This window comes from Molothrus aeneus, chromosome 13 (assembly GCF_037042795.1).
Source record: "Molothrus aeneus isolate 106 chromosome 13, BPBGC_Maene_1.0, whole genome shotgun sequence".
Classification (NCBI taxonomy): domain Eukaryota; kingdom Metazoa; phylum Chordata; class Aves; order Passeriformes; family Icteridae; genus Molothrus; species Molothrus aeneus.
Window position 1 is genome coordinate 3,440,712 of NC_089658.1, and position 12,155 is coordinate 3,452,866.

Here is a 12,155-nt window from a genome sequence, read left to right on the forward strand (position 1 = left end):
TTATGTGATGTCATGCTATATATTATTTGAGCAATTTTATTACATTATTGTTACTATTAATAACAATAATTCTACATATAATATCTCCTAGGATCACAGAATCAGGGAATGGGCTAGGTTGGAAGGGACCTTAAAGATATTATTATATTATATTATATTATATTATATTATATTATATTATATTATATTATATTATATTATATTATATTATATTATATTATATTATATTATATTATATTATATTATATTATATTATATTATATTATATTATTATTTTTCATTGTCATTTGACCATTTTAACGTTATTTATTGTAGACTTTCTAACGCTTTTTATTCTTTTATTGCCATTTTAGCATCATTTCAATACTACTTTGGACCCATGTGAGCACACACCGGGCAGGAACCGCGGGGTCGGTCCCGGTCCCCGTGCTGCTCTTGGTGCGGGTCCCGTTCCCAGTGCGGATCCCGGTGCCGGTGTTGCTCCGGTGCAGGTGCGGGTCCCTTTACCGATCCCCATGAGGCCGCCGGTGGCAGCCCCGCTCCCGGCGCAGTTCCCGCTCCCATTGCCGGTGGCAGTCCCGTTGCCGGTGGCAGCCCCGCTCCCACTGCCGGTGCGGCTCCCGTTGCCGCCGCCTGTTCCATTCCCGGTCGAGGTGCGGGTCCGGCTCCCGCTGCCGCTCCCGTTTTTGTTGCCGGTGCGGGAGCCGTTCTCATTGCCGGTGCAGGTCCCACTACCCGATGCCGGTCCCGGTACCTGTGGGGATGCCAGTACCGGTGCGTGTCCCACTGCTGCTGCCGCTGCCGTTCCCAGTGCGGCTCCCGTTCCCGGTGCGTGTCCCATCCGCGGTGCGGATCTCACTGTCCCCGCTGTCCCTGCCGTTCCCGCTCTCGGTCCCTCTGTCCCCGCTGTCCCCGCTGTCGGTCCCGCTGTCCCCGCTGTCGGTTCCTCTGTCTCGGCTGTCGGTCCCTCTGTCTCCGCTGTCGGTCCCTCTGTCCCCTCTGTCCCCGCTGTCCCTCTGTCCCCGCTGTCCCTCTGTCTCGCTGTCGGTCCCTCTGTCCCCGCTGTCCGTCCCTCTGTCCCCGCTGTCCCTGCTGTCCGTCCCTCTGTCCCGCTGTCGGTCCCTCTGTCCCCGCTGTCCCTGCTGTCTGTCCCTCTGTCCCCACTGTCCCCGCTTTGTGGCGCTGCCGGCGGTGACCGCCAGGTGGCGCCGCGCGCCTCCCGCTGCCCCCGCCCCGCCGCCGGCGCGGTGCTCGCGGCGCATGCGCGCTGCGCTCGGGGCGCTCCGGTTCCGGGCGCCGCTCCCTCCGTCCCTCCTTCCTTCCCTCCCTCCCTCGGTCCGTCCCTCCGGCCCCGCCGCCCCGGGACCCCCCGCGCCCCGCCCGCCCCGCGCCCCCCGCGCCCCCCGCGCCCGCCGCGCTGGGCCCCGCCGCGCTCCGGCGGCGGCGGCTCCGGCTTCCCCCGCCCCTTCCGCCCCCCCCGCGCCCCCCCGCCGGCCCAGCCGAGCCCGGAGGCCCCGGCGGCGCCGCATGGAGCAGCCGGCGGCGGGCTGAGCCCCTGCCCGCACGGAGGTGAGTTAGTGACGGCGGTGCTGGGAGCGGGCAGCCAGCGGGGCGCGGACAATGGGCCGGGGGGGGGCGCGGGTCCGGCCCCGCCTGACCCCCGGTGACCCCGCACGGCCGCTCCCGCCCCGCCGCAGTCCCCGGGGACCCCGCACCCCCTTCCCGTCCTGCGAGGGGACGGAGAGCGACCGCCGGCACAGCGAGGGATGCTGCGGGGGTCCGAGCCCGCCGGGGGTACCACCTCCCCCTGCCGCTGCATCCCCATCCCGTACAAAGGCCCGCGGGCTCAGCCCGGCTGCTCGGAGGGGTTGGCGGCGCCTGGTTGGGTTGAATGTTTGAAAATTTGGGGCTTTTTTTTTTGTTGTTGTTTTTTGATGGGTTTTTGGGGTTTTTTGTTGGGTTTTTGTTTTGGTTTTTGGTTTTTTTTTTCGGGCAACAAGGCGGCGGCGGGTTATTTATAGCCGCGGCTGTTTAGCGAGAGCGAAAGGGGTTGTGCCATCGGGCGGAAAAAAGAAAAAAGTCCCCCCCGAAAAATCAAAAAGTCCCAAAAAAAAAAAAAAAATTTAAAAAAAGGCGAATGGGAGGTGTGAGGGCTGGGGAGAGGGAGGAGGAAGAGGATGGAAGCCTTCCTCCCGGGACAGGGGTTTGTTCCCACTGGACCCACGCAGGAGCACGGCCCCATCCTGGCGAGGCAGGGAGTGTCCCGAGAGGTCCCCGGAGGGATGCGGGAGGTTTTGGGAGCATCCCCATCCTCCCTCGTGGTAACCCCCTGCAAAGGCAGGGAGTTTTGGGGAGTTTTGGGGTGCCTGTTTGCTCTTTGACAGCTGTCTGCCCCCAGCTTTTCGGTTTTGAGCAGGCGTTTGCCAAAAAAACCCTTCCGTGCCCCACTCCACATCCTGTCCCCGTCCCCAGGTGACAGCACCTGGGAAGGGGACACTGGGGTGATTTCTGGTGGAAAGTCACCCTGGTGAGGTTTTTGTAGGGTAAAGGAGGACCAGGAAATCCTCTTTGCAATGCAGGGCTGGGAGCAGCTTCTCTCCAGGCCTCCACCTGTCCCCCAGGTACCTCCAGCTCTCTGACCAGCAGCATCCTCTCTTTCTCTTCTAAAAGAATTTCAAAACCCCTGAAAAAGAAGCTCCTTCCCCCCCTTTTTTGCAGCAGGGCACCCGGCCGGGGCTGGTTTGGGGGAGCAGCACTGCAACGCTGCGAGCTGGCGGGTGAGATGAAGGAGGAACATTTTTCTTTCGATTAGAGTAATCGTAGGTGTTCGTTGTAATAACAGCAGATAACATCTTTCAGAGGCAGGGAGGATGTTGTCTAGTTTGGGGTGGGTTTGAGAATTTTTTTCTTTGGTTGTTTTTTGAAGTTTAAAGGACTTCATTGGGAGCTGGATGCACAGGAAGGGATGGGTGTGGGTGGCTCCCACACACCTGTTCCCGTTGGGAATGAGGCTTCTGTGCCATCAAACTTCATTTCAACAGAGCCATCCTGGTGCTGGGCAGGTGCTGCCCCCTCCCCTGCTTGGGTTTGAAACTGAGATGCAGCATCTTTCACCCTGCCCACCCCGTGGTGATGGTGCTCCTGTGGAGGTCCCAAACTCCTCTCCCAGCCTGCCCGTGGGTCTGGCACGACAGGGTTTTATTTTGATTAATGAGAGAAATGCTGTCCCCAGCTCATTCCCCAGTGCCCTTTGGGTTCTCAGAGGTGTTGGCTGTACCTGCCCTGCCTGGCTCCTGGCTGCCAGGCTGGCCTTCCCACCGGGACATGCAGGAGCAGGGCCGTGGGGATGGACCTGGGGGACGAGATCCATCCCTGGGGCTCCTGCACCCAGGATGCTCCGCTGGGCAAACAGGGGAGCTGGGTTTTGGTTCACCTGAGCACATCCTGAGCCTCAGTTTGGGAGTGGGGAGCTTGCAGAAGGAACAAACCCTGGTCTGGCAGGGCTGGGAACAGCCAAACCCAGCACTCAGCTCTGCCCAATCCGCCAGGCTGCTCCCTGGCTAATTTTTTTAATGATTATTAATTTCTTTCATGTGCTGCTGCACATCCTCCTGGAGGAGAGCAGGGGCGATGCCCGTGGTTTCCCGGCAGGCACAGGATGCTGCTTTGAAGCTGTGGATCCCCTCGGGCAGCATCTCCAGGTCCTTCTCCCAGCCCAGCATCCCGAGGGATGCGCGGGGCGGGCGGATGCGGGCGCGGGGCCGGGGCTGGCCCGGGTGACACGGGCAGGAACCGCTGGCTGTCACATGGGGCCTTCGGGGGGCTGCTTTGGCAGCTGCCCCGTGCGGTTTCCTCCTCCTCTTCCTCGGAAAGTCTCGGCTTTGAGGCAGAAATTAGGTGACGATTAAAAAGAGAATGAGGCTCAGAGGAGGAAGGCCTGTGTCGGGCCGAGGGGCAGCCGCTGGTGTTGGAACCACCTCCCTCTTTAAAACTGAAAGGCAGATTTATGGTGTGTAATTATAACAATGCCACAGTCCTGTGCCATGAATATCCATGATCTGAGAAGATAAAAAAGCCTGGGCTGGCTGCAGCGTGTTCTTGATGGGGTTTGCTCAGGCAGTTTCCTCTTTAGCAGGGAAAAAAAAATTCTCTTTATGAGGGCAGGCTATGAATTTTGTATCCTCGCTGCATTTATCAAATATAAATGCTGGTGACATCCGTGAGCTGAAAGCCCAAACAAGCGGCCTATGGGACTGGGAGGATTCAGCTCCTGCATGGGGTGGGAAACATGGGGTGAACCTTTGGGCATCCCTTGCACTGGCTCCAGGGTTTTCCAGCTGGTGGAAACCTCCATCCTGCTGGTTTTGGGCTGTTTGGAACTAAGGCCTGGCCGGTGGGAAGCGCTGACTCAGGGCTTTGGGCTGGAGCTCTCCTTGAGCAACAGCCTGTGCTTGCTGTCCCACGGGACCCTGCATGGGGAACAGGGCTGAAAGCCCCAGCCATGGGAAATCCCCTCCTTAAACCTCCTTCCAGGCTTCAGCTAAATCCCTCCACGGCCTAGAGAGTGGAGTTTATTCCCTGGATTTCTGGTGCTGCGTTTCAGACCGGTGGGATCCAGACCCCTGCCTGAAATTTTTGTTCCATGCCAGGTGTAAATTCAAAATTTAAGCAAAAATCAGCTTGGAACAGCAGGGGCTTGGAGCTGGGGGGCTGTTCACAGTTGTGGATCCACTGTGGACCCCAGCTGGTGCTCCCCAGCCCAGAACTGCCGGGCTCTGCCCTCCTCTGGGTCCTGGCACTCCTGGCAGTGTCCCCAAGGTGCCACCAGGCTGGGTTTGGGTGCCATCTCCAGCTTTCCCCGGGCTGGCTGGCAAAGAAACCCACCCAGCACTGTGGTGATGGAAACCCCTCAGGTCCCCAGACTGTGTTTTTGGGGTGAACACCCCAGCCTCGATTTCTGCCAAAAGCAGAGGGCCGTGTGCCGTGTCCCCGTGCTGGGGAAGGTGACAGAGGTGCTGGGGAGCAGCGTGACGCCTTTTCCGGAAGGCTGCGGGCACGTGGTGGAAACAGGGCCACGTTCTCACTGAGCTCTTCCTCCCGCAGCTCTGCCCCTTATCTCCTTCCTCCTGCTTGCCCCTTGTTTCACTTCCTCCTTCCCAAAATACTCCCAGCCCTCACTGACGCCACAGCAGCGCTGCCGGCGGTGACCCCAGGGGAGGGGATGAATTCAGCAATATTTGGGTGGGGTTTTGGGGTTGCTCTGTCTGTGTCCCCCCCGCTTGTGCCCCCCAGGCTGGCACGACCCCGGCGCCCAAGCCCAAGAAAGCCTGGTTTGATTGTGGGGCCGGTGACTTCATCCCATGCCGGGGGCTGGAGCGGTGAGAATAAAGCTGGGTTTGTTCCCCTCCCTCCCACACACCCGTCCCAGAGCACAGCACCCCCGGGCAGCACATCCCCCTGGGCTTCAGGAGCTGCACGTTCCACAGTCCCAGTGGTTTTCATGCTGCAGGGAGCAGTTTTGGTTTATTTCTTTTGGATCTCAGGCCTGGGAAGCTCTCAGGGCTGGATGTTTCCATGTGTGGGTCACCAGGGTGAGCAGGGCTCTGGCTGTGTAGCCTGGGAGAGGAGTGGGATGGACTTCTGGAGGTCATCTCTGTTCCCTTTCCTTCTCTGGGCATCTCCACACTGCACTGGACTTTTCCTTGGTGCAGATGCTGCACTCAAAAACTCAGTTCTTAAGAAGCTGGATCCGTGCAAATGCCTCCTAATCCGGGTGAGCAGCTGCTCCCACCCCGACTGCAGGGGCTGAGCCGGCCTGGAGCTCCCCCTTCCACCTCAGTTTGGGGATATTTTGGACGCAGGACCTGTTCTTGGAGGGAGAAGAGATGCTCACCTGGCCTGAGAGCATCCTTGGGGGAGAGCTGCATCCTCCTCCCACCTCATACCTGCCGTGCCCCATTCTCAGCTGTGCCCTGTTCCCGCCGTGCCCCCTTCTCAGCCATCCTTTCCCCCCCACACAGGTCTCATGGTACCAAGTGACGTGTCCCCCCTGTGAGAGTCGCTCCCCCAACCTCCTGAGAAGATGTCAGGGATGCAGGTAAGCTCTGGGTGAGGAGAGGAGGGCATGGAGCCGTCCATAAGGCTGGCTCATCCATCCAGAGGTGGCCCCAGCGTTCGGGAGGGACGTGGGGACACTTGGTTTAAATAGGCTCCCTTTGGGTTCCCATCTGTGAGGAGGGTCCCCGAGGGTCAGGGGGTGCCAGGGGTGGGTGGCACGCTCGGGCAGGGCTCTGATGGCACTCCCTGCTCCTGCCAGGCCGTGTGGCCATCCGGTACAGAATGTATCGCCAAGTACAACTTCCACGGTACCGCCGAGCAGGACCTGCCCTTCAGCAAAGGAGACGTCCTCACCATCGTCGCTGTCACCAAGGTGAGCTGTCCCTTGTCCCTGTCTCTGCACCCCCTGACACGTGCCAGTGGCAGCCCCTGGTCCTGCCAGTCCTGCTGGCTGGGTGTGAATCTGGCCGGGAGCTTGGTTAATTAATTCATGGCCTCATTAGTTAAGGTTTCTCCAAAAGGCGAGTGCCTCCCGGGAGGTGGAGGAGGGATGGGAGAGGCAGCAGGGCTGGGCTCCTCTCCAGGGAAGGAAAAGAGGGGCTCTGGGTTTGGGGGGGCTCTGGGATGCTTGGCAGGTCAGGAGGGGGATCACAGTGAGCCCTGTGGGGCCAGCACTGAGGTTTGGTGGTCCCAGCACCGACCCCAATGCCCTGCTCATCCCATCCTTCCTGCAGCCAGCAAGGGGAACCCCCAGAGGGCTCCTCGGGTGGGATGCAGGGGCCGTGGGCTCGTTGTGACATCCTGCTGTCCCCACAGGATCCCAACTGGTACAAGGCGAAGAACAAGGTGGGCAGGGAGGGCATCATTCCTGCTAACTACGTCCAGAAGCGGGAAGGGGTCAAAGCTGGCATCAAGCTCAGCCTCATGCCGTGAGTACCCAGCCAGAGCTCTGGGGCTGCAGCATCCCTGTGGCCCAGCAGAAGGGATATTCCTCACAGGGCACAAGGGGCAGCAGCGTGGATTTGGGATTGGGATTTGCTGCTGCTGGGGAGAGCTCTGGGTGTTTTGAGAGCTGCCTGCATGGCTGGGAAGGTGATTCGATAGTTGGGTTGTGTTTTAAATTGGGGTTGTTTTGTACCCAAGGCTCGGGTTAGGGTTAGGCTAACCTAGGGTCAGGTTTACCTAGTTTTACCTAACCTAGGGTTTAGTAAAGGCTGCTGGGAGGAAGAGGGAAGATTGGAATGGGGTCTGTACAGGAGGAATGGGAGACAGGCAGGTTTGATGTTCCTGCTGCATCCCAGAGCTGCCAGTGACTCCCAGGCTGGAGGAGGAACCTCCTGGGAGCGTGCAGAGGGACAGAATCCCAGCTGGGGCCCGGAGGAGGGGAGCAGGACACCATGGAGGGAGCTGTGTCACGGCGTGGGTGGGGACAGCGAGGGGCAGCACGGTGACAGTGAGGAGCACCGTCCCCACGCAGGCAGGGCCAAAAGCTGCTGCACACCCAACCACAGCCCCACAGGGGTGCAGGCAGCCCTGAGCCCGCCCTGCATGGCCCTGCAGGTGGTTCCACGGGAAGATCACACGGGAGCAGGCGGAGAGGCTGCTGTACCCCCCCGAGACGGGGCTGTTCCTGGTGCGGGAGAGCACCAACTACCCCGGGGACTACACGCTGTGCGTCAGCTGCGAGGGCAAGGTGGAGCACTACCGCATCATCTACTCCTCCAGCAAGCTCAGCATCGACGAGGAGGTCTACTTTGAGAACCTCATGCAGCTGGTGGAGGTGAGAATCCACCGCTGGAATCCCCTATGGACATCAGAGCTTGTGGGGTTGCAGGGCTGGGGGGCGATGGGTGCTCTTCCTTTCTGCTGGGGTGGGGATGCTGGGGACAGAGGGAGGAGGAGGAGGAGGAGGGACAAGGGCTCTCGGCTGCCACCAGGCCTGTCCGTGGCCTCGTGCTGCCACCTGGTGGGACCTCAGAGCCCGGCACCACTGGGTGTCACCCCCCCCACCGTGCCGGGGTGTCACCCACGCCCCACTGTGTCCCCCCAGCATTACACCACGGACGCAGACGGGCTCTGCACCCGCCTCATCAAACCCAAGCTGATGGAGGGCACGGTGGCAGCACAGGACGAGTTCTCCCGCAGTGAGTGGCCGTGGTGCCCCCTCCCCTGCCCCTGGGCACCCCCCAGCACCCCCTCACTCCCCCTTCTCTCCCCATGCAGGCGGCTGGGCCCTCAACATGAAGGACCTCAAGTTGCTACAGATCATTGGCAAAGGGGAATTCGGAGGTGAGCCCACTGTCCCCAGCCCGTGGTGACCCTGAATGGTGGTGGGGGGGCTCCTGTGCAGCCCCCCCCAGGGTGCTGTGGGGCCCCAGGAGGTTGGGATGCTTCCCAGTGCCTCCTGTGCCCGTCTCTCCTGGCCTGCAGACGTGATGCTGGGGGATTACCGGGGGAACAAAGTCGCCGTGAAGTGCATTAAAAACGACGCCACAGCGCAGGCCTTCCTGGCAGAGGCGTCCGTCATGACGTGAGTGTCACCCTCACTGGGGGGACAGCGTGAGGGAGGGGGCACCTCTGTCCCTGTCAGCAGCGCTGGGTGGCCCCTGACACCGCTGTTGTCCCCAAACCCCTGCCCTGAGCCCTCTTGTGCTGCGCAGGCAGCTCCGACACAGCAACCTGGTGCAGCTGCTGGGGGTGATTGTGGAGGAGAAGAGTGGCCTTTACATCGTCACCGAGTACATGGCCAAGGTGAGACCCCCCCCCCCCGCCACCTGCCCTCCCCCTCTGTCCCCTTGTCCTTCCCACGCTCCTGGGGCTTCACCCTGGCACAGCTGGGTCATGCCAGGGGGCACAGTGGGGGCTGCAGGTGGCATGTCCCTTGTCCCATTGCTGGCTCCCAGCAGGGGTTGACATCCCCAGATCTGCCCCTTGGGGAGGGACATCATCCTTGTGTCCTGCCCCTCGTTTAACGGACATCTGCCTTGGTCCTGCTCCATCTTGAAGGGACATCTTCCTTGGTCCTGCCCCATGAGGGAGGGACATCTCCCCTGGTCCTACCCCATCTTAAAGGGACATCTTCCCTGGTCCTGCCCTATCTTAAAGGGACATCATCCCTGGGTTCTGCCCCATGAGGGAGGGACATCATTCCTGGTTCCTGCCCCATCTTAAAGGGACATCATCTCCAGATCCTGCCCCATCTTTAAGGGACGTCATCCCTGGGTCCTGCCCCATCTTAAAGGGACATCTGCCCTGATCCTGTCCTACAAGGGAGGGGTGTCATCCCCTTGTCCTGCCCCACAAGGGAGGGGGCAGCAGGTGGGCTGCTGGCCCTGCTGACCCCCTCTCTGTGTCCATCCTGCCTCCAGGGCAGCCTAGTAGACTACCTGCGGTCGCGCGGGCGGTCGGTGCTTGGGGCAGACTGTCTGCTCAAGTTCTCCTTGTAAGTACCAGGCAAGGCCGTGCCCACCTCCCTGACCTGCCCCACCCATGCTTTGGGGCCACCCTGCCAACCCCCTTGTGCCTCCCACCCCTCCCAGAGATGTCTGTGAAGCCATGGAGTACCTGGAAGCCAACAACTTCGTGCACCGGGACCTGGCGGCCAGGAACGTGCTGGTCTCGGAGGACAACATCGCCAAGGTCAGCGACTTTGGGCTCACCAAGGAAGCCTCCTCCACACAGGACACAGGCAAGCTGCCTGTCAAGTGGACAGCACCAGAAGCACTTAGAGAAAAGGTGGGTGAGCAGAGCAGAGGGGGAGCTTGGGTGTGGTGGAAGCTGCAGGAAGGGGGAACATCCCAGGTTGTCCCAGAGTGGACAGGAGGGGCCACTTGGCACTGTCTGACCCCCAAAGCAGCTGCCCTGAGGGTGGGGAAGATCCCTTGCCACCCTTTGTCCTGTGATGTGTGCTGGGATAGCAGGCCAAGCCTGTCTCCACAAATGAAAAACATTCCACCAGGTAATTGGAAGGAAATAGTAAATGCAGATTGAATTAAAGAAGTATAGTTGCACCATGAGGTCTGATTTTTAAATATGCTGTGAAAGGGAGTAACATCTTTTATAAAGATCCATCTTTTTTTGTATAAATAAATTTGACCTAATAGGTCATGTACATAGACCCAAGGATCTCTAATTCTTGAGGCTCAAAAGATGCCTTGGGAAGGTGAGGAGCCCACTCTTCCCATGCATCCAAAAATTATTTGGGGATGGTCCTATAATATCATGCCTGATACAGCTTTTTGAATATCTTTTGGGATTGGCCAAACATCTACTGGCACACCAACCAAACAGGTGGAAAATGATTTCTTGGGGGCCACGTTGGACAAACATATGGTACCTAAACCTGAAGCATTAGCTGAAGTCACCCAAACATTTGTTTTAGGTTGGCAAATCTGCATGGCTAAAAGCAAGCAAAAGCAAAAAGGCAGAAGCATAACTTTCAATTGAGCCCCATATTTTTCTTAAACTATTATCCAACAAAAGAATTCTCCAACACTACTGATTCCCACACCCAAAGTCCACAATCTTCTGTGGAGCTGTAGATCCCACACCCCTGCCTGAGCCTGCTTCTCTCCCTGCAGAAATTCTCCACCAAGTCGGACGTGTGGAGCTTCGGGATCCTCCTCTGGGAAATCTACTCCTTCGGGCGAGTGCCTTATCCGAGAATTGTGAGTGATGAGCACCCCCAGGGGCTGGATCCTGGGGGGGGGAGCTGAGCCCAGATTTTTGGGGAGAGCCCCTCCCTGACACCCCAAATTCCCCACAGCCCCTGAAGGACGTGGTGCCCCGCGTGGAGAAGGGCTACAAGATGGATGCTCCGGACGGGTGTCCGGCCGTCGTCTACGAGGTGATGAAGAAGTGCTGGACGCTGGACCCCGGCCACCGGCCATCCTTCCACCAGCTCCGTGAACAGCTAGTGCATATCAAAGAGAAGGAGCTCTACCTGTGAGGGGGGGCTCTGCCACCCCACAGCCGCAGGGGACCCACGCTGAGGGGGGGAACCAGGGTGTGCTCAGCCCCCCTGCCCCACCACGGCACCAGGAGGGAGCCCCGGGGGTGTGGTGCCCCCCTCCAATTCCCCCCGGTTGCTTCCAAATTTCCAAATCTGTCAGTTTTTTGGTTTTTTTATTTTCCAGGTTTGGGTTTTTTGTTTTCATTTTTGTCTCCCACGCTGGTTTTGTTTTTTATTTTTGTGGGGTATTTTTGTTATTTTCTCGGTTTTGGGGGGAGTGTTTATTGTTTTGGGTTTCGTTTTTTTTTTTTTTTTGTCGTTTTTTTATTATTTCGAGCAAGGGCCCAGCTGAGCGTTGGGCATTTTACTAAAGTACGAATCTTATTTTTTAATGTAATTAAAAGAAGAAAAAAAAAAAAAAAAGGAAAAAAAAAGAGAGAAGAAGGTTGTTCAAAGGAGAATAATAATAAATAAACCAATGAAACGGACACATGAAAAGGAAACCCCCAGCGACAGAAGTGATGGTGGATGGGGAGACGCTGGACTCGCCGCCCGGTCGGGAGAGCGCAGCCGCGTCCCCGCCAGACGCTTTTTCTTTTTTGGGTTGTTTTGCTTTAAACTCGTTGCAATGTTTGCATGCTGTCTCCAGAGGCCTTTTTTTCCAGTCCTGTCCAGTGCTTTATTCTCATGTAATGCTACCAACTGTGAGATTAAAAACTGTAATAAAAAACCATTCCATACGGACGCGGCACACCCCGCCTCGGCCCCCCTCTGTTGCCAGCGGCTCCGGGGTCCCCTGGCAGGGGAAAAAGTGGGGGTGGACCCCCCATCTCCTCCCCAAATCAGTGAGGATGAGCAGCCTGGGCAGCACTTGGCTGCATCCTGCCTGTGAAAGCTGGCTGTGACAGGGATGAAGTGATGCCAAAGCTCCCCTTTAGTCCAGGCTTCACTTTTTACTTTCTGATGCTCTTGGGGAGCAGTTTGGGGCTGATTCCTGAACGTCGCTGCCTTCCCTGCTTATCCCACCTGTGCAGGTGAGACCCCGATGTCCCGGGCCCCGTCCCCACAGTTGGAATCCCCGGAGGGAGCCGGGTGGAGGTGGCGTCTGGCAGGTTTAGAATAGTTCCGCTCCTCCGCAGGGAATTAT

At 58.4% G+C, this 12,155-nt stretch overlaps 1 protein-coding gene across 1 annotated transcript; it reads left to right on the forward strand.

Annotated features, from left to right (window-relative positions):
* The first annotated feature begins 1,475 nt into the window (after positions 1-1,475).
* Positions 1,476-11,320, forward strand: CSK (C-terminal Src kinase). Its single transcript, XM_066558583.1, has 13 exons — positions 1,476-1,569; positions 6,021-6,097; positions 6,317-6,430; positions 6,874-6,986; positions 7,618-7,837; positions 8,108-8,201; positions 8,281-8,346; positions 8,488-8,587; positions 8,718-8,808; positions 9,426-9,499; positions 9,597-9,792; positions 10,638-10,724; positions 10,823-11,320. Exons 2-13 carry the CDS (start codon positions 6,083-6,085, stop codon positions 11,003-11,005), a joined length of 1,353 nt encoding a protein of 450 aa, XP_066414680.1. The 5' UTR covers positions 1,476-1,569; positions 6,021-6,082; the 3' UTR covers positions 11,006-11,320.
* The last annotated feature ends 835 nt before the right edge of the window (positions 11,321-12,155 follow it).

Coding starts and splice junctions, on each gene's coding strand:
- CSK (XM_066558583.1), top strand. Junction 8,347..8,487: donor TGGCAAAGGGGAATTCGGAG/GTGAGCCCACTG, acceptor CCTGGCCTGCAG/ACGTGATGCTGGGGGATTAC. Junction 8,809..9,425: donor TCACCGAGTACATGGCCAAG/GTGAGACCCCCC, acceptor TCCTGCCTCCAG/GGCAGCCTAGTAGACTACCT.